This window comes from Anabrus simplex, chromosome 6 (genome assembly GCF_040414725.1).
Source record: "Anabrus simplex isolate iqAnaSimp1 chromosome 6, ASM4041472v1, whole genome shotgun sequence".
NCBI classification, from domain to species: Eukaryota; Metazoa; Arthropoda; class Insecta; order Orthoptera; family Tettigoniidae; genus Anabrus; species Anabrus simplex.
Genome location: NC_090270.1, coordinates 133,893,279 through 133,911,725, shown reverse-complemented (window position 1 = coordinate 133,911,725; position 18,447 = coordinate 133,893,279). Strand labels below are relative to the sequence as shown.

General features: G+C 39.8%; 1 protein-coding gene across 2 annotated transcripts in view; it reads right to left on the bottom strand.

Annotated features, from left to right (window-relative positions):
* The window catches only part of LOC136876197 (lon protease homolog 2, peroxisomal), a 212,228-nt gene that overhangs the window by 8,669 nt on the left and 185,112 nt on the right, over positions 1-18,447 (bottom strand). For both annotated transcript variants that reach the window (XM_067149939.2, XM_067149940.2), the window contains 2 exons: positions 11,361-11,558; positions 9,426-9,536 (listed from right to left, as the gene is read on the bottom strand). In XM_067149939.2, coding sequence (XP_067006040.1) covers positions 9,426-9,536; positions 11,361-11,558 — 309 coding nt within the window. The remainder of the gene's footprint in view (positions 1-9,425; positions 9,537-11,360; positions 11,559-18,447) is intronic.

Here is an 18,447-nt window from a genome sequence, read left to right as displayed (position 1 = left end):
TAAATATTTAGGGTGTGAATCTGGTATCACAGGTTTCAAAATACGTCTAATTTTATACAGCCTATCTGTATTTTCGGCGTAATGATTACTGTCACCGAAATGAAGAAATGAAAGAATACGAAGGAAGCGTATTCGGAACATTGTATTAGAAAATATCGGAGTATGAAAAACAGCGTCCTCGGTCCAGTACATTTTTGTATCAGGATTTTGGACTAATCGGTTTCCACGATTGCATGATTGAATTCTTTGTGAAAGGCAGGGGCACCGCACCTCACTCGCGTATAAATTGGTCTGCTCACACACATACTGATAAAATTCGTCATACATGAAAATACTCACGTAACTCAAAATATCCTGCTTATTTTCTATTTGAAAGTTTATACCTGAATTCTCTGTAAAGGGTAGAACGGGTGGACAATAACTAGGATGATATGTACCAGGCACTTCACTTTTCTTTATAACGGAATTTCCTCGTCACTCTCACTTTTACTATCTGAGTCTATTTCAGTTATAAGTTCATCACCAGAATAATCATTGTGAACAATATCTAATAATTAATCCTCCGTAAGAAACTTTGTTTTATAAGCCATTACACTACACTCGGTAAGAACAACACGCACTGCATTGGAATCTCAAGTACCGTCTTGACGCGCGAGGAAGTGCTGAGATATTCCCGCTAAAACAGCTAAGATAAACATGAGCCCACTCAACACGAGAGTTATCTCAAAAAGGTCAACCAACTTCCTGCTACAACCAGTAACGCTGACTAAGGTGTAAAAATGCATAGATGACGAATATAAACAGCATTGCATCGCGCGGAACATTAAATGTCTTACGCCGTCCACGGCCCGGAGCATAGGAACAAGCTTAAAACGCCGTCCACGGCCCTCAATGAGTTAAACACCGCTTTTGTAGAATACTGATCAACTCATTGATGCTTAGACTTGAGGTAAAACGAGTACTGAAATGGAATGTACCGGAAGCTATCTGAGGTATCGCAGTGTCATGGGAAACCATATCTCCCGCTGCAATTCCTGCATGTTTCAGACACGCTGGCTTCTGACAAAGTGAAACAGAAAGCAAAATTATTGAAGAAAAACTTCCTCATCTCGAAGTGCCAGATAGTTGGAATCGTGTCTCTTCTCAGCTGGAAGTCACATGCCAATTTGACGATTATGTAAAAGCTGACAAAGGTGCGCCTGTGTGCGGGGATCTGAATGAGAGTGAAATTCTTGAACTCGTTAAGCCTACTAACTCATGTGATGAATCTGATGAGAGTGAGGACGGTGACATTACAGACGTACCAACACAGTCTGCAGTCATGAATGCTTTAGATGTTTTAAAAACATTTTTATGCAGTAAATGACACATTGCTAGACAATTTGGTGGCTGTCCAGCGAATAGAGAATTTTGTGATAAGGAACAACATTGCCGGCACAAGACTGAAGCAAGCGACTTTGGACTCCTTCCTGAAGCCCCTGTAAAGTAACTACTGTATTCAAATTTAATGTTGTGAATGGAAACTTTAAATGCAAATGTAATATAGCCTAGAATAGTTTTAACTTTCATTTTGCATGGTGAAACATTTTTAATCGCTGCACTTTTCGCCAGTTTTGGTAACTGCTCCCTTGTTTGAATTATGCTGATGTGTTTTATTTTGTATTATAAAAAGTTGTGTGCTGAAACTCAATTCATGTCCTGTTGATCAAAGACTGTGACAGAAATGACCATTGCAATTCTAATATTAATGGTGCGTGCTAAGTCGCCAGGCATGTTGGGATATGTACGAATGTAAACAACAAAAATGGCTTCATGATCAGTGGATGTTGTGTGTGTATTAAATGCTAAAGTATGAAGCACATCTCTGCCTTTATTCAGGGAGCTTCGTAGAGTACCACAATAAAATGAATAAAGCGGAAGCGTATGAGAAGATAGAGGAGAAATTTCTCAAGGAAGTGGACAGCTTTTATATTTATTACCGTATGACAACCTGTAAGTAAACACCATCCGCAATGTTTGATTTATGACGATCTTCACATATTATTATTAGTAGTAGCAAATTCTCCCAATATTAGAAGAAAATAACAAGATCAATATTATTATTGAATTCCTAATATGTTTTCATGCAATAAGATATGAATTTCCATTGCATTTCTATAATTTTTTATTCAAATCACATGCGTAAATGCAATATAACATAACCTCTGCAAATGATGTTACGGCAGTGAATACATTACAAAAATTATGTAGAAGAAAATCGCAATATTTTTTCCAGTGTAAATTATGCCTCAATGGGTGTTTCTCTTCCTTTTAAGAATACATCACACTGCTAGTCCAAGAACCACAACTGCTGGTTGACTTTCCTTCACATTAAAACAAAATTCTATCAAATCTTGCCAAATCTTTTCAAACCTTGTCAAGATTTGAAATTTTTCTTGTTAAATTGAACACTAATCATCCATATCGATTCCTCACTACGTCCGCTACCCACACTAGCGAGCTATCTTGGGCTGCCGATTATTAATTCCCGTTGACTGGTGAAAATAAATATTCAAGATCGAAATGAGAGAGAAAATGCCTTCATAATTCTTCTTCTTCGTAAGTGCATAAATAACGTGACAGATAGCTTTTGTTAGCTCGGTCAAAATAAACAACTGATTTCAGTAGTAACTATGTAATTGGCCTTACGTACCAATAACTACTTTTACCGGTTTTCGGAGATGCCGAGGTGTCAAAATTTAGTCCCGCAGGAGTTCTTTTACATACCAGTAAATCTATAGACACGAAGCTGATGTATTTCAGAACCCTCAAATACCACTGGACTGAGCCAGGATCTAACCTACCAAGTTGGGGTCAGAAGGCCAGTGCTGCCTCAACCATCTGAGCCATTCAGCCCAGCAGTTTAGGTACAGTAAATAAATAAAAATGTGATACATCTCAAGATACGATAGTATGCATCACTGATTTCTGAGGTTAGTACATTCCCACGTCGGGTTAAAATTCAGAAAGGCTGTTCCCTCAATAAATTTACAGCAAAATTGGGTTTTTTGCATATCTTTTCGGAAATTTAGGAAAAATTGGGTATAACGACGATCTCCTATAGCGAGTAAATTTTTTGCCATTGTAAATTCTTGCTATAACAGACTTCTACAGTATGTTGGCTATTATTCCTGATAATGGTGACCCCAGGGTTGACAGTAGATTTTTGTCGGTGTATGCAAAACTGTTTCAGTTTAATAAAAGTGGAGAAAGATACCAAACTCGTACATAAACACATTAAAATCAGTATGAAACAGCAACTGGTTTGTTTAAACATTTTCGAGGATATTTTCCAAACAGCGGCTTACTCATTAGCACATATTTTCTAATTCCAATAGTCTTATCACACATATTCAGTTTCAATCTTAATTGTAACAGCATCATTCCAGAGGCTTGTGGCAAACGTTTCCATTTTCTTGTTTCAAACAGTGTCACCTAACCTAGGTTTATCACGCACGTATTATGAAAACATATTTCGAGATCCCTAAGCCTCCATGGCTCAGGCGGCAGTGCGCCGGCCCCTCACAGCTGGATACCGTGGTTCAAATTCCGGTCACTCCATGTAAGATGTTTACTGGACAAAGCGGAGAATGGACAGGTTTTTCTCCGGCTACTCCAGTTTTCCCCGTCATCTTTCATTCCAGCAACACTCTCCATTAACATTTCATCTGTCAGTCATTTATCACTGCCCCACAGAAGTGCGACAGGCTTCGGCAGCCAGCACATTGCCTATCTTCACCGTTCGATGGAGGCTTCATTCATTCCATTCTTGACCCGGTCGAATGACTGGAAACAGGCTGTAGATTTTCATTTTTATTTCAGGCTCCCTGAAGAGTAATAATTAACCTTTTCACTATCAAGTTACATGGGAACAGCCTTTCTGAAATTTAACCAGATGCGACAGCACATAACATAACCTCTGAAATTACTTAAGCACATTGCTGTTATATTGAGGAGAAGTATCAACATTCTTACTTTATTTCAGTACATAGTATTAAAATACGGCAATCGTTTACTTCAGCCTTTATTTCTAAGGAGTTAACAACTGCTGTCAGTGTACTTATTGTGAAAACATGTTCTCCCGATATTTGTTTACACCAAACGCAGTTGTGAGGAGAGCTCAGGCTCGCTCAAGACAGACCCTGTGACTTGCCAAATGCTCATGCGCAGCGAGGAATCGATACCTACGGAAGATGATCAATCGCATTCAATATAATCGCTGGAGTATGAATACTGGTAAAAAAAAAAAAAAAAAAAAAAAAAAAACTTACATGCCTGTAATAGTGGATGAATCAGTAAAAGGGTCCTCATTGTAACTGAAAGATATTGCACAGATCAATATAGGAATTTTCGAAGGACATAATGTATATTGTCATTAAAACAGGGTTTCTCTTCTACTCTACAACAGCGCCCGCAGTCAGATGTGTATCCGAATTAGACATATCACTTTAGCCCTATGTTCCCGCGCGCTAAATTCCTCTTCTGCCTTGAATCATCTTTAGCAAGCTTATGATGCTTTTTTCAAAGTTTCTTAATGTCCCATAACCAAAACGAATAGGAAGAAATACTAGAAATGTTAATATTTTCTTGCAATAAATACAGGCTTTTCCCTCTTGTGAATTACGGTAAATCGAATATAAAATTGCATTGTTCTTACGGAATAATTTTCAAGACTTGAAATTTCCTCCGTTAACTGCAGGTTTGCACTAAATCGGTCATGCAAATTGGGGTTATATTGTAAATAAATATAAATAATAATAATGTTATTTTGCTTTACATCCCACTAACTACTTTTACGGTCTTTGGAGATGCCTAAATATAAATAAATAAATAAACAAACAAACTTAATTAAATATATGCATGCATGCATTGCTTGGGTACAGCCTAACAAATTTGTTCCTTTGCACTATCATCAGATTAACAGACCTATGCTATTTGCAGAACCCAACTTAATAATTGCTGAAGGCACATACAACAAGGAAATGTGGTTCCTGTATGATGGATCATTATCTCATACATACATCTTCATTGTACACTGTTACGCCTTTCCGCATTCAGCCTGCAAGCCTCTGCAAATTACCATATAATCTCGAATACCACCCGCCACCGAATAAGACCCGCACCTTTATTTTGAAAAAACAAAACAAAAAGAAGTGAAGTCAAAATTATTTACAATCTTTACTAACACACATCAAATGATTAGAAAATACAAATAAAAGTAAACAAACATTTCCTGAAGCTCTTCCATATGAGGTCTCCAGGGATACCATTCCATGCCATCAAAATCGACGAACACAGCAGTTGAACTTCCGGGCGCTGAATGCGACCAGTTGGTGCCAGTGTGTGATTATCAGCTGCCATCCATTCTGTACAGAGCTGTTTCAAGGCTGCTGTAAATGGGCGGTTGACGCAGACATCAGGCGGCTGTAGCATAGATGTCAACCCGCCCGAAATGACTGCTAGGTTCGTTTTCCCATCCTTGATATGTTTCTTCACAGCATCTGTTGTGTGGCTGCGGTAACTGTCGAGAACAAGCAAGCTCTTTTATCCCAATAATGCACCATGGCGACGTTGCCAGACACACTTTGCCCAGTCTTCCACAAGTGAACTAACTGTCCATCCAGCTGGAGTTCTGAGATCTGACGATAACACCAGTGGGTAGATTTTTAGGAAGCGTCTTTCGCTTGAGAACAATGTACGGTGGCAATTTGGTTCCATCGGCGAGAACACAACACATTACCGTACACCGTTGTTTTCATTACCACCTGTTCTAATGGTAACACTTTTCACACCCTTAACATTCACAATCCTGTCCACTGGTATTTCAAAGTAGACTGGCGTCTGAACTGCATTGCCAATTTGGGAAACCAAATATACATTTTCCTTCCGGAACGGAATTATGTGACGCTGAAATGACAATAACTTCTCATCGTAAGCACCAGGAAGACGCTGCGAAATTGAGGTACGCCTTCGTACGCTCAACCCATTTCTTTTATGAAAATTACAAACCCATCCTCGGCTTGCCTTAAACCCTTCCGATGAAAGTTCCTTTGCGATCTCTAATGCCTTTAGCTGACACATTTCGGTTGATACACCATAATCCCAATTCCTGTCTTTCTGCCACAGTTTTTTTTCAATTTCTGGAAACTGTACACTCAGTCCAAGAAAAGCTCTATGATAACCATTACATGTTAATAGCACATTTGTCTTCTTTCTTCAATTGCGAATACACGACTTGTCAATATCGTATTTTCTACCGGTGGCACAATTTCCAATAATTTTGGCTTCCCGAACTACTTTCAGTTTCTCACTCGCAGTGAAAGATCGCAAACGCTTTGTAGAATTCATGTTGATACTCTGAGAACATGCGTAAGACTGACGCCAAGCGTGGAAATAGCGTATACTGAGAGCGGAGAGAGCATTGTTGCCAAGCCGCGCCGGCGGTGATGCCCGATTTACGTGCATTCGGAAAGATAAATTTCCCAAAATTTTAAATAAGACCCGCACCCAATTTTGGAAGCGATATTTTTGAAAAAACAGTGTGGGTGGTATTCAAGATTACACGGTATCTAAGTGCTTCCATAATCCTCTATTTGTAACCAGCTCTGCAGCTTCTTTCAGTTGCGCACCTCTTAAAAATTTGTCTCCCTCTACGTCTCTTAGATAGTTAAGAAATTGTTTTCAATGTAGGAAAATGTTCTCTATTACCGTATTTTTATGCATAACTGATGACCTTGCATAATTTACCCATCCAAATACTTTTGGGTTCAAAGTGGAGAAAAAGAAATGTTCACGTATTTGACGCACCCACTTCCTCGAACATTCATCACGCAGCTCCGTATGCGCTTCGAAATAAAGATGTAGGTAGCAACCTTCCTATTGCGAAACCGGGCATTCCAAATACCGGGCAATGTGCTGTTATCAGCTGGTAGGAAATACCGCTCCACTTGTTCAGTGAGAGAATCAGTGCGGAAGTGTCCAGTGACGCTCTATTCCAGTCTGGTACATATTTCATGAGTGTTTTGGGTACGCGACATGCGTTTTCTGTGATCTCAAAATTGTTGGTCAGTCCAGAGTGAGCAAGTATTTGAGTAACACTGAATCATATAAACTCGCAGTGATCAGTTATGCCAAAAACATACGGGAATAGGGTAGTGGGCCGCAAGTATTCAGTGTATTTATAATAAAAAATAAAAATAAAAAATAAATAAATAAAAAAAGTGCACTTAAAGGGACCAACAATTCTTGCAACGCATTTCGCAGACCAAAAAGCGGCAAGCTTCCGAAAGTAGAGGAGGATCTGCTTAAACATTATTTTGTTACCCAAAGTTGGATATGCCATTTCTCACAAAATGCTGTATTTTAAACGAGAAGAAATAGCAGCTGCACATGGAATCAGTGTCTCGGATTTGAAGGTTAGCCAAGGCTGGATGATTAATTTTATGAAGAAAAATGGACTTTCTCTTCGATGAAGAACAACATTTTGCCAAAAAATGCAGAATGATTTCAGCCAAAAAGTAACTGATTTCCATCGTTTTCTGATTGAGAAGCATAAAGTGAAGGAATATTCGCTCTCCCAAATAAGAACCGCAAGTCAGACGCTAGTCAGTTTCCGTATGCCACAAAGTCAAACAATCAATAAGAAAGGGACACAGAGTGTTATTGTACGCACTACCGGAAGCGAAAAACAACGATGTACTGTAATGCTTGCTGTATCAGATGATGGGAGAAAGCTTGCACCTTACGTTGATCTAAAACGAAAAACAATGCCTAAAGTAAAATTTCCACGAGGGATCTACATTCCTATTATATAAAACGGGTGGATGGACCCGTCATTCATACAAGATTGGATACGAACAGTTTGGGGAAAATCTAGCAGGGTCCCTCCTTCGATACCCGGCCCTTCGCATGTTGGACAGTTTTCTTTCTTGCTGTTATGTCATTATTATGTACTTAAATGAATTGTACTTCTACTGGTTCATGATTTCACTTCAGGTCGTATTGTCAGCTCATAATGTGAAGAATATTTTCCAGTGTCGGTATTTCAAACTCACATGTACAACTTACCTGATGTATCCTTTCTGACTCTTCAGAAGAAGTCTCACGCAGAATATAAAATTGCAATGCTCTTATGGAATCATTTTCGGAACATGAAATTTCTTCTGTTAAATGCTGGTTTGCACTAAATCGAGGTCACGCAAAATTGGGGTTATACTGTGTTTTTCAATGGGCTTGGCTGATCAAAGTTGTTGACCTGAAAGAAGTTTTCACGGGAAAGTGATGAATTTTGCCCCATAAAACTGAATTTATTTTCACGGGAAAGTGATGAATTTCCCCCATGAAACTGAATTTATAAAGTATCAAGATTTAAAAAAAATATAATGTAATTCATGTATCTGGCCCCACGGTCTAGAGATAGCTTGTCTGCCTCTCACCCAGAGGCTCCGGGTTTGATTCCAGGCCAGGTCAGGCATTTTTACCTGGATATGAGGGCTGGTTCAAGGTCTACTGAGCCTATGTGATTATCATTAAGAAGCTTTCTAGAGAGCCAAGAGGAATGGTCACACTGACCATACATCAAGCCTGCAGGCCTTTTGGGCTGAGCAGTTGGCGCTTGGTAGGCCAAGGCCAAGGCCCATTAGGGCTGTGATGTCATGGGGTTTGGTTTGGTTTCGTTTGGAGTTTTTGCAAGATTATAATTATATATACTCGTTAGTGCGTTCTTCATTAACACGTTTTCCTGCTTAGCACGTCGTAAGTTTGAAGTCCCGATTCTCACTGTATTAAAGTATATAAAAATGCCTCACTATAGCGTCATGAATTTACACTATTACCGCTTAGTACGATCACATTTTTCCTAGCCCTGAAAATGTTACTTGTCATTCCTTGTGAAAGGAAAGAGATTTCCAACTCTGGTAAGAAAGCGCCTTCGTCATAGTTGCAGGAAAAAGCCTTGAATTCCTGAACTTCACAGGATAAGTTGCACCTTTGGGGAGCAACCTGTTAGCCGCAGGAATGTTCAGTTTTGCTTGCCCGTTAGCAGCCAGATTGCTGAATAACACAGTGAGCCTGTTTGTGCTTGTATTTCGCATTCCATTCAAAATTTATTTTGTGTTGAGTGGTACAGTAAAGGGTAGCGAATATTTGTCACCTGGTAGCCTACATCTGAATTAGGAACGTAATTGTGTGAAGTTTATTAACGTGGTGCACACTTGTCTTGTGGCAAAATAGTTATCAATTTGGGAAAAGTCGTGGAATTACTTACTAACGAAGACAAAGTTAAAATCTTCCAGAAAGTGGACTGGCACACATACATCTTTAAGCATGTTCACAGATAGGAAAGGGGGGGAAAATATTAAATGCAAAAATGTGTAAATAAGGCTCACCTTAATATTATCAGGTACTTCATGAAGATCCTTCTCACATTTTTTCGGCAGGATAATACGTCTGATACCTGCACGATGAGCAGCTAATACCTTATCTTTAATACCACCCACCTACAGTAAACAGAAAGAAAAATTAAAATTGTTTATACCACAAATTTCAAGAATAAAACTGAAAAGTTTTAGAACAATACAGAAAAAATTCCACCAATGACAGTAATACCAAACCATTTCAATTCTTCTAGCTTCCTGGCTTTCTCTACAAATGGTAAGATATACTTTCTATCTCCTATAATTCCTATTTTGTTATCCTGAAAGTTGTGTTTACTTCCAAAATTACATACAACATACGAGGGGGGAATCAAATATAAACAGGATTTTATTTTAATTTAAATTCCTTTATTGAAGAACTCAAGGCAAGTACAATTTATTTTTGCACATAGTTTCCTGCTTTGGAAATGCATCGTAAAAAGAACAGGGTCGTGTCACCAGCCAGTTGCGCACAAAGTCTTCCACATTCTCATCATCTTCAAATCAATGCCCTTCTAGAGCTTCTTTAAGCGGTCCGAACAGATGGAAATCGCAGGGCGATAAGTCCGGGCTGTAAGGAGGATGATCAAGTGTAGTCCAGTGGTGCATTTCCTGTAGCTTGGAGACAGTTAGAGCTGCAGTATGGGGCCACGCATTGTCGCGGAGAAGGATGACGAGACAAATCGGTTGGTCTCGTCTTCTGCGGCGATATACAACCCTCGCTTTGTTCGACAACTCACAGTAGTAATCCCCCTGTGGGTGGGGGCTGTAGAATAACACCCACAGTATCCCCTGCCTGTCGTAAGAGGCGATTAAAAGGGGCCTCAGGGGCTCTGAACTTTGGAGCGTGGGTTGGCGACCACGGGGCCCTCAGCTGAGTCCTGGCATTTCTTCCACTTACTTGTGCCAGGCTCCTCACTTTCATCTATCCTATCCGACCTCCCTTGGTCAACTCTTGTTCTTTTCTGACCCCGACGCTATTAGGTTTGCGAGGGCTAGGGAGTCTTTCATTTTCACGCCCTTCGTGGCCCTTGTCTTCCTTTGGCCGATATCTTCAAGTGTCGGACCCCTTCCATTTTTTCTCTCTGATTAGTGTTATATAGAGGATGGTTGCCTAGTTGTACTTCCTCTTAAAACAATAATCACCACCACCTCACAGTAGTAAGCAGCATTGATTGTGCGTCGCTCATGCAAAAAATCAACCAGCAATAATGTCTTTAACCGCATAAATGTTTTTGTCTGTAATGCTGGTCCGAGGACGGCGATCGTGTTGCTGATTTTTCACATGTTCTTGTCCTGTCTTGAACATTTTATGCCAGGCAAACACACATGTTCTTGACAATGTTTGATCACCGAACTGTGCAGTTTATCTCTGGCAAATTTCTCCCGCTGCAATTCCTTCAAGGGGAAGAAATTTTATAATTATGCGTTGCGCAGTAGAGGGGTGTACCTGTTGCTCCGACATCATGAGCGTTACTGATGAAACGGCGGGAAATATCTAACAGCACGCTCTTCCCACTCCTAACGATCACACCTAAGCATAGCAGAAGTGCGGGGCCAGTCCTACCAACTGTTGATGTTCAGGAACAAAAATCCTGTTTATATTTGATCGACCTTCGTATATTTTGCTTATGTAACAATTGGTGAATAATTTTAAGAGAAAGTTAGATTGTAGCAAAACTCACAGAATGTCTGTCAAGAATAAAATAAGAATATTCTGGTTACTTCCTGTACGAAATTATTTCAAAAAAGGAAATTCCAGAAATTCATTCATACATGTATTAACAAAGTACTTGCACACTGAAATGAGAGTTGCTATTATGACATCTAAGTGAATGACTCATACCAACACTGGATAGATACATTTTATAAAATGCAAATAGAATTAAATATATTCAAAAGGCTCACCGGCAATACAACTCCACGAAGAGTTATCTCTCCAGTCATTGCCACATCAGAAGCCAGGGCTTTTCCAGCAAAGAGAGACATGAGGGCAGCAGCTATAGTCACACCAGCAGAAGGACCATCCTTCCCAACAGCACCAGCCGGAAAATGAATGTGCACATCAGTCTGTGACAGCATCTCTCCATCTAGCTTCAGGCCATACTGAACACATCAGAGCGTACATCAATATTGTATAATGGAAAGGTAACAAAGAGATGACAATTCAAAAAATCCACTTATACCCTCTCTCTCCTCCAATAGCACTCATTTTGGGGTCCTTTTGAGTTTGGAATTGCTTTCCCTTTTCTGTCCCATGCTCTTCTCTTTCGTGTTTCTTATCCGACCTCCCTTGATTAATTCTAGGTCTATTTCAACACTGTCTGTATTAAGTATGCAAGGGCTGGAATCAATAATAAGGCCCCCTTTTCAATATACAAAGCAGTGTGCGACAACATACCGTATTTGCTCGCATATAACTCGCCACCGTGTATATCTCACACCCCATTTTTAACATCTGAAATTGCACAACTTGCATTAACCCATTGAACTGCAATTTTTCTTGAAAATAAATATACATTCATTGCGATTTAATCTGGCTTAAAAGAGAACACTTTTGCTACAGCAAGTTAACACACTGAAACACAGTTCACATTCTAACAATAGTTCAACACAGTGTGGTAGATCTTAAAACACTCATATACATGCAGTGCCACCTTACACTTATCACATTAATTGTGGGATTCACCCCTGTTCTTTCCCTTGGGATTTTTTTCCTCTGCAGTAATAGCAGACCTCGCAAGAAAAGCCACAGTGAGAAGATGAAGAGATTTTGGGAGAAGGAAAACGCAACGACATCAGCTAAATAAGTTGAATTGCGCTCATTAGTCAGGCGTAATGAAATAATAATAATAATAATAATAATAATAATAATAATAATAATAATAATAATAAATACAAGACTGGCAAACCGGATCAATACCTTCTTTCAGCAGAAGAGAAACTATGGGGATTGGAGAACTGAACTCTGTGGTAGCAAGAAGATTACACCACATATTATTTGGTACATTGTCTATTTGTGTACACGTTCAGTCTTCTAGGTTATGCACACGCCCACCTGCGTCCCCGTCTCCATTTTCTTCAATAATGTCATCTAATTCCTGGGAATTACTAATGCTAACGTCACTCTAAGGTAATTCAATATCACTTTCATCGGAAAAAAAAGTCACTGACATCGCTTTCCTCCAAAAAAACGTAATATTCGAGCTTCATCTGACTCGGCCATGACGTTTACTTCACTAAAGCTTTACGCGGAAATTTACTCAATCGTATTTAGACTCTTTGGCGGCGAAATACGTAGCTGAAGGGCAAAGATAGCTGAAATACGATTACTAACATCTCGTAGACATGTTGGGATTGCAAGGAAATATCGATATGTATCCTTGGAAACCTCAACAAAGCAATAAAGAGGGTGGACGGAACTTTCCGTCATTGCATTTATGGCAATCCGCGGACGACGGCAATTTCCGTCATTGCAAGGCAATGGGTTAATTTCTGATGTCACAAAAACATACGGTAGATACACAAAATAAAGTTTGGGTATTCTGTGAACGTGCCTACACTAAATATTGGGACTGTATCAATTGCTGTTACGGTACGGTTGTAACAAAAATACCAAACTCGCAAACCCCCGCCCCAGGGCCTCATTCCTAGCCAGTCAGTCACACTCAGCCATCCCTCTCACTCTTCCGCCTTTGAAAATATGCTTATCGCTACCCGTCCGGCAGAGCTAATCACGTGAACTGGGAGTGTTTCCCTGTCCAGGCAGTCAAGTGATCACGGTATTAGGATCGTCAACAAGTACCAGTATTCTGTATTCACGCTTCATTGTTGTTTCTCAGTTAAGTTTCCTTGTGTAGGTTGATCTTTTAAGTTATGGAGAAACGTGGGAGTTATATGGCTGGTTTAAACTCAAATGATAAATTATGCTGAGAAATATGGTACCAGAGCTGCCGGTCAAGAATTCAGTGTGAATGAGTTTAATGCTCACTACTGGAGTAAAAAGAAAACTGTGCTAGAAACTACCAACTAAACACGTAAGGTGTTCAGAGGGCCGAAAAATGGTAAGTTCCCTGAGCTGCAGCTTCATTACATTACAGAGATGCAAAATGATGGCTTTAGTATTTCTCAGGAGATGCTACATTTCAAAGTGCACAAGCTGGCGATTAAAGGAGGAATCAGCTGTTCGGATCAGAAAATGAGCTGGGGTTGGATGCGTAGATTCATGACATTAAAGGGATTGTGTCTGTGAAGGCAAACATCTCTCTGTCAGAGAATGCCAAGCGATTTCAGCAACAAAATCATAGATTTTCATCGCCATGTGATAGCGAATCTATTAAAGAACTATTTAAAATAGTTTTTACTTGAGTCTGCCTTGTCAATACACCTTTTACACCTTATAGAGAGAAGATGTATTCATCACTGATGAAGGGAATGGATGATTTTCCTGAAACATGTATGGTAAAATAAATAGTTTTCTATCATTATAAGGTGTACTGACAAGGCAGACTCAAGTAAAAACTATTTTAAATAGTTCTTTAATAGATACAGACAAGTCAATACAGGATCAAACATAATACCTATTATGGTTAAGTTTATCAACAACGTGATAGCGATGCGAAAGAAAAACAATTACCCTTTATCTCAAATTACCAATGCAGATCAAACCCCAATAAACTTCGACATGCCATGCAACACCACCATCAACAAGAAGGGAGAATCTAGTGTGCTTGTACGAATAACTGGGTGTGAAAAACAGCACTGCACTGCCGTGCTAGCAATAACCCCAGACGGAAGAAAATTGCCACCATACGTTATTTTCAAAAGAGAAACAGTGCTTAGAGCGAAGTTTCCCAAAGGCATTCATGTATGGGTTCAAGAGAAAAGATAGATGGATACAGCTCTTGTCCAGGTCTGGGTCCGTATGGTGTCCGTATGTCCAATAACGGACCATTTATATTGGTATTATATTGGTGTGGGGAGCACGCTCAGGGGCACTCCTTCAACGCCCAGCAATGTTAGTGTGGGAGTGTTTCCGAGGACACTTGGTGGAAGACACGAAGAAACGTCTTCTGGAAATTAAAAATGATCTTCTCGTAATTCCTGATGAACTCACACATTGTCTACAGCACTTAGATGTTTCCGTCAACAAGCCCTTCAAGGACAAAATACGGAAATTATACGCCGAATGGATGGCAGAAGGTGAGCATGAACTAACGCCAGCACGCAAAATAAAGAGGCCGTCAGTTGAACTTGTGTGTGATTGGGTTATGCAGGCATGGGTTATGGTGTCGACAGATGTTATTGTGAAGTTTCTTGAAGACGGGCATCACAAATGTGTTGGATGAAAGTCAGGATGATGCAGTATGGGATGGTGACCAGAATGATGCATGCGAAAATAGGTCAGAGATTGAAGGCAGTACAATGAATAGGGTAATAATGCCAGTTGTCTTGTTTCAATAGCTTAATGAAAATATCATGGTTTTGTTTTTGTTTTTTGAATGCGATCTTTTGCACACAAATCCCTGCATATATCATGCACCGAAAATGTTGACACTTGTTTTTGGTCAAAAAAAGTGTGAGTTATACGCCAGCATATATGGCATAATTTCAAATTCGCTAATGTAAAATTTGGCTTTTGGTTCCTTGAAATGACTATTATTTGCTTAACACTGCAAGAAGTAAGGATGACAACTGGAAATCTAGTACAGTGATATATGAAGGGGTTAAAGTCAAAGTGGTGTAAGTCAATTTTCGGTAGAAGTTGACTTAGGCACAGAAAGGCGATGTAGAAATAAAAAACTGTTCATAGAAAAAGTGGAGTAAGTCAGAGCTTCACTCATTTCGTCGTTAGATGGCAGCACAAGTTAGACTGGTAATGGATCATCTGTTTTGCTGATAACTGAAGTGGTCTGAGTCAGACTTACACCAGTGTGGTTGTAATTGTTCCGCGATGTTCATCGAGTGTTGAATGCATGCGTGAATACTCAAAGAAACGATGGATTCTGAAATAAGTTTAAGTGATCCGTTGGATGAGCTGGAGTCCAGTGATGAATGGGAGCGTGAACAAGGAGAAAACACATCAGAAACAGATGATGGTAAGTACTATTCACCTTCTAAACTCTCAGTTACTCACCTACTAACCTATTTTGTTGCAACGTTTTTAGCAAGTACTTACATTAGATTATGCCTTAGGTCCTTTTGGTCTACTATTCCCTGAATAATACACCTTTGTAATCGGTTCGGAAAAAAAGAAAGGAAAAATGGAGAAAAATGCATGAAGAGTGATGTTTTTAGTGAATTTTCTGTGATTATTGAAAATGGTCGTGTTGAGTATCGTTTTTCACGTAATTTTGAATGCTGAATCGAAGCTTCCCCTGCAGTTTTTTATTTCGGTAGTAAGTGTAACAAGATGTTTGTTGTTTCAGAATCAGAAGGAGATGAAGAGGTAGACGGCGGACGCCAGCGCAACCATTCCAGCGAATTTCCTACTGCTGGAACTTCTGAGAATCGAGAAAACGCTCACCCGAGAACGAGGAAAAGACAAAAACACGAAAGTAAAGCTCAAAAGCGAAAGCGAGCACGAAATTCAGGGCTCCCGTACGTGTCCTCTAGAGGAAAAGAAGTGGCCGGTAAGCTGTATCAGAACTTTGATTGTAAATGTAAAAAAAAGTGTGTGGAGAACGTACCTGAAGTGGCGAGGCGAGAAATTTTCGACACCTTTTGGAAGCTAAGCAGTTTTTCTGAACAAAACGTATTTTTATGTGGTTTGATTGTGCAACAGAAACCTAATGTAAGACGCCCACGAAATTCAACGAGAAATGCAAAGTCTGTTTCAAACAGCTTCAGATTCCAAGTCAGAGGCAATAGCGTTACTGTGTGCAAGCGTTTTTTCTTACAAACACTCCAAGTTTCGGATGGGCGAATGACAAGGGCAATACAAAAAGTACGAGAGGGTCAACAACCAGGAAGTGATGGCCGAGGATGCCATCCCCCCAAAAATAAAACACCGGAGGCTGCCATGAATGGTGTGCGTGACCACATAGCATCTTTCCCATCGTATCAATCGCACTACAGTAGATCAGAGAACCCTAACAGGAAATACCTTCCTCCTGACATGAATGTACGTACAATGTATGAACTGTACAAAGAAAAGTGCACGGAAAAAGGTGATATTCCTGTTTCTGAAGCCATCTACCGTCGAACCTTTAGCAATGAGTTCAACTTGCATTTCCACCGGCCTCTTAAAGATACGTGCACCAGATGCGATGTGCTTGACAAGAAGATTGAAGTGTGTGAAGATGAAGACGAATCTACAAAGCTGAAGGCTGAAAAAGAATTACACCTCAGAAATGCCGAAAAGGTGAGAGAGGCTAGAGATCGGGACAAAGTGAAAGCACGGGAAGACGAATCTTTCTATGGTCTGACATTCGACCTCGAAAAGGCTTTGCCATTTCCTGTTTTGACGACGTCCGTGGCTTACTATAAGCGGAATATGTATTGTTATAACCTTGGCTGCCATGAACTTGGAACAGGTTTAGGCTTCATGTTCTGCTGGGATGAAACGATCGCTTCTCGTGGGTCTCAAGAGATTGGTTCCTGTATCGTCAAACATCTTGCAGCAAGAGCGTCATCTGCTAGGCACATAGTGTTGTACAGTGACGCATGCACGGGCCAAAACCGTAATATTAAGTTTTCCTTGTACCTCATGAAGTACATACAGGGCCCTCAAAGCAATGCAGAAATTATCGATCACAAATTTATGGTAAGTGGCCACTCTTTTCTACCCAACGACGCTGAATTTGGATCAATTGAATCGTACGCAAAGAACAAGTCCATTTATACTGCAGACGACTGGTACAGTATCATAATGAAGTGCCGAAGGAACAATCCATTCATGGTGACGAAAATGAGCCGAGAGGATTTCAAATCTGTTGCAAAGTTGGAAAGTTGTATCACGCGACGAAAGAAAAATGAGAACAACATTGCTGTTAATTGGTTGAAAATTCAATGGATACGAATTTTGAAAGATCAACCTTACACTCTCTTCTACAAAGAAACTGTGAATGAGGATATCCCATTTTCTAAACTAAATCTAAAGGCAGCAAAGCCCGGTAGGCGACATTCTCTGGCCAACGTTTCTCAAGATGTTTTGTACCCAAGGGGAAGGCCTGTTACCGAGGCTAAAAAGAAAGATATGCTTGATCTTCTGCCATACATTCCACCAGTGAAACATGAATTCTTCGTTTCCCTGCGAACCACTATTGAAGAAGGTGAGGAGCTTGTAGATGTTGGACCTCTGGAAATTGTGGAAACCACATATCCTGATGAAATAGACTGAATCCGTATTGCCATGTTAAAAACATTAAGACTCCATTCGTGATAAAAAATTAAATTGTTTGTATTATTCTTATACTTTGTGTAATGTTCAATAAAAATGTGTTTGAGAAGTGCAAGTCAACTTTACATCATTTTGTTGATGTCCATAGTGGTGTAAGTCTTTGGTTTTAGGTCATACAGTGGTGTATGTCACAGGCTTTGGTAAGGCACAGTGGTGCAAGTGACTTTGGTTAGTGCGTGAGGTACAACTTTTGAGCAAAAAAAATTTCAAATCAAGCCTAATCCCTAAGTTTGGACCTACGTAGTACCTCTAAAACAATACCATCACAAAAACTTGTCTACTGAATTAACTACAATACCTTTCGCATTATGCTCATTTCCTAAAAACGATGATAAAGTGACTTACACCACTATACCTTTAACCCCTTCATATGTCACAATAGCCTGAATTCATGGCTTGTACCATGTTCAATTTCATTTTCAAAATAAAACTTGGATGATCATCATCATCATTTCCCTTTATCCAGCTGTAGCCAGGTAAGGGCTGACTAAGATGGTTTGAACACATAAAGCGAATGCGTGACGAAAGAATGTCAAAAAAGGTGGTGGAAATGCAAATGCAAGGAAAGAGAGGCCGTGGACAACCACAACTGAG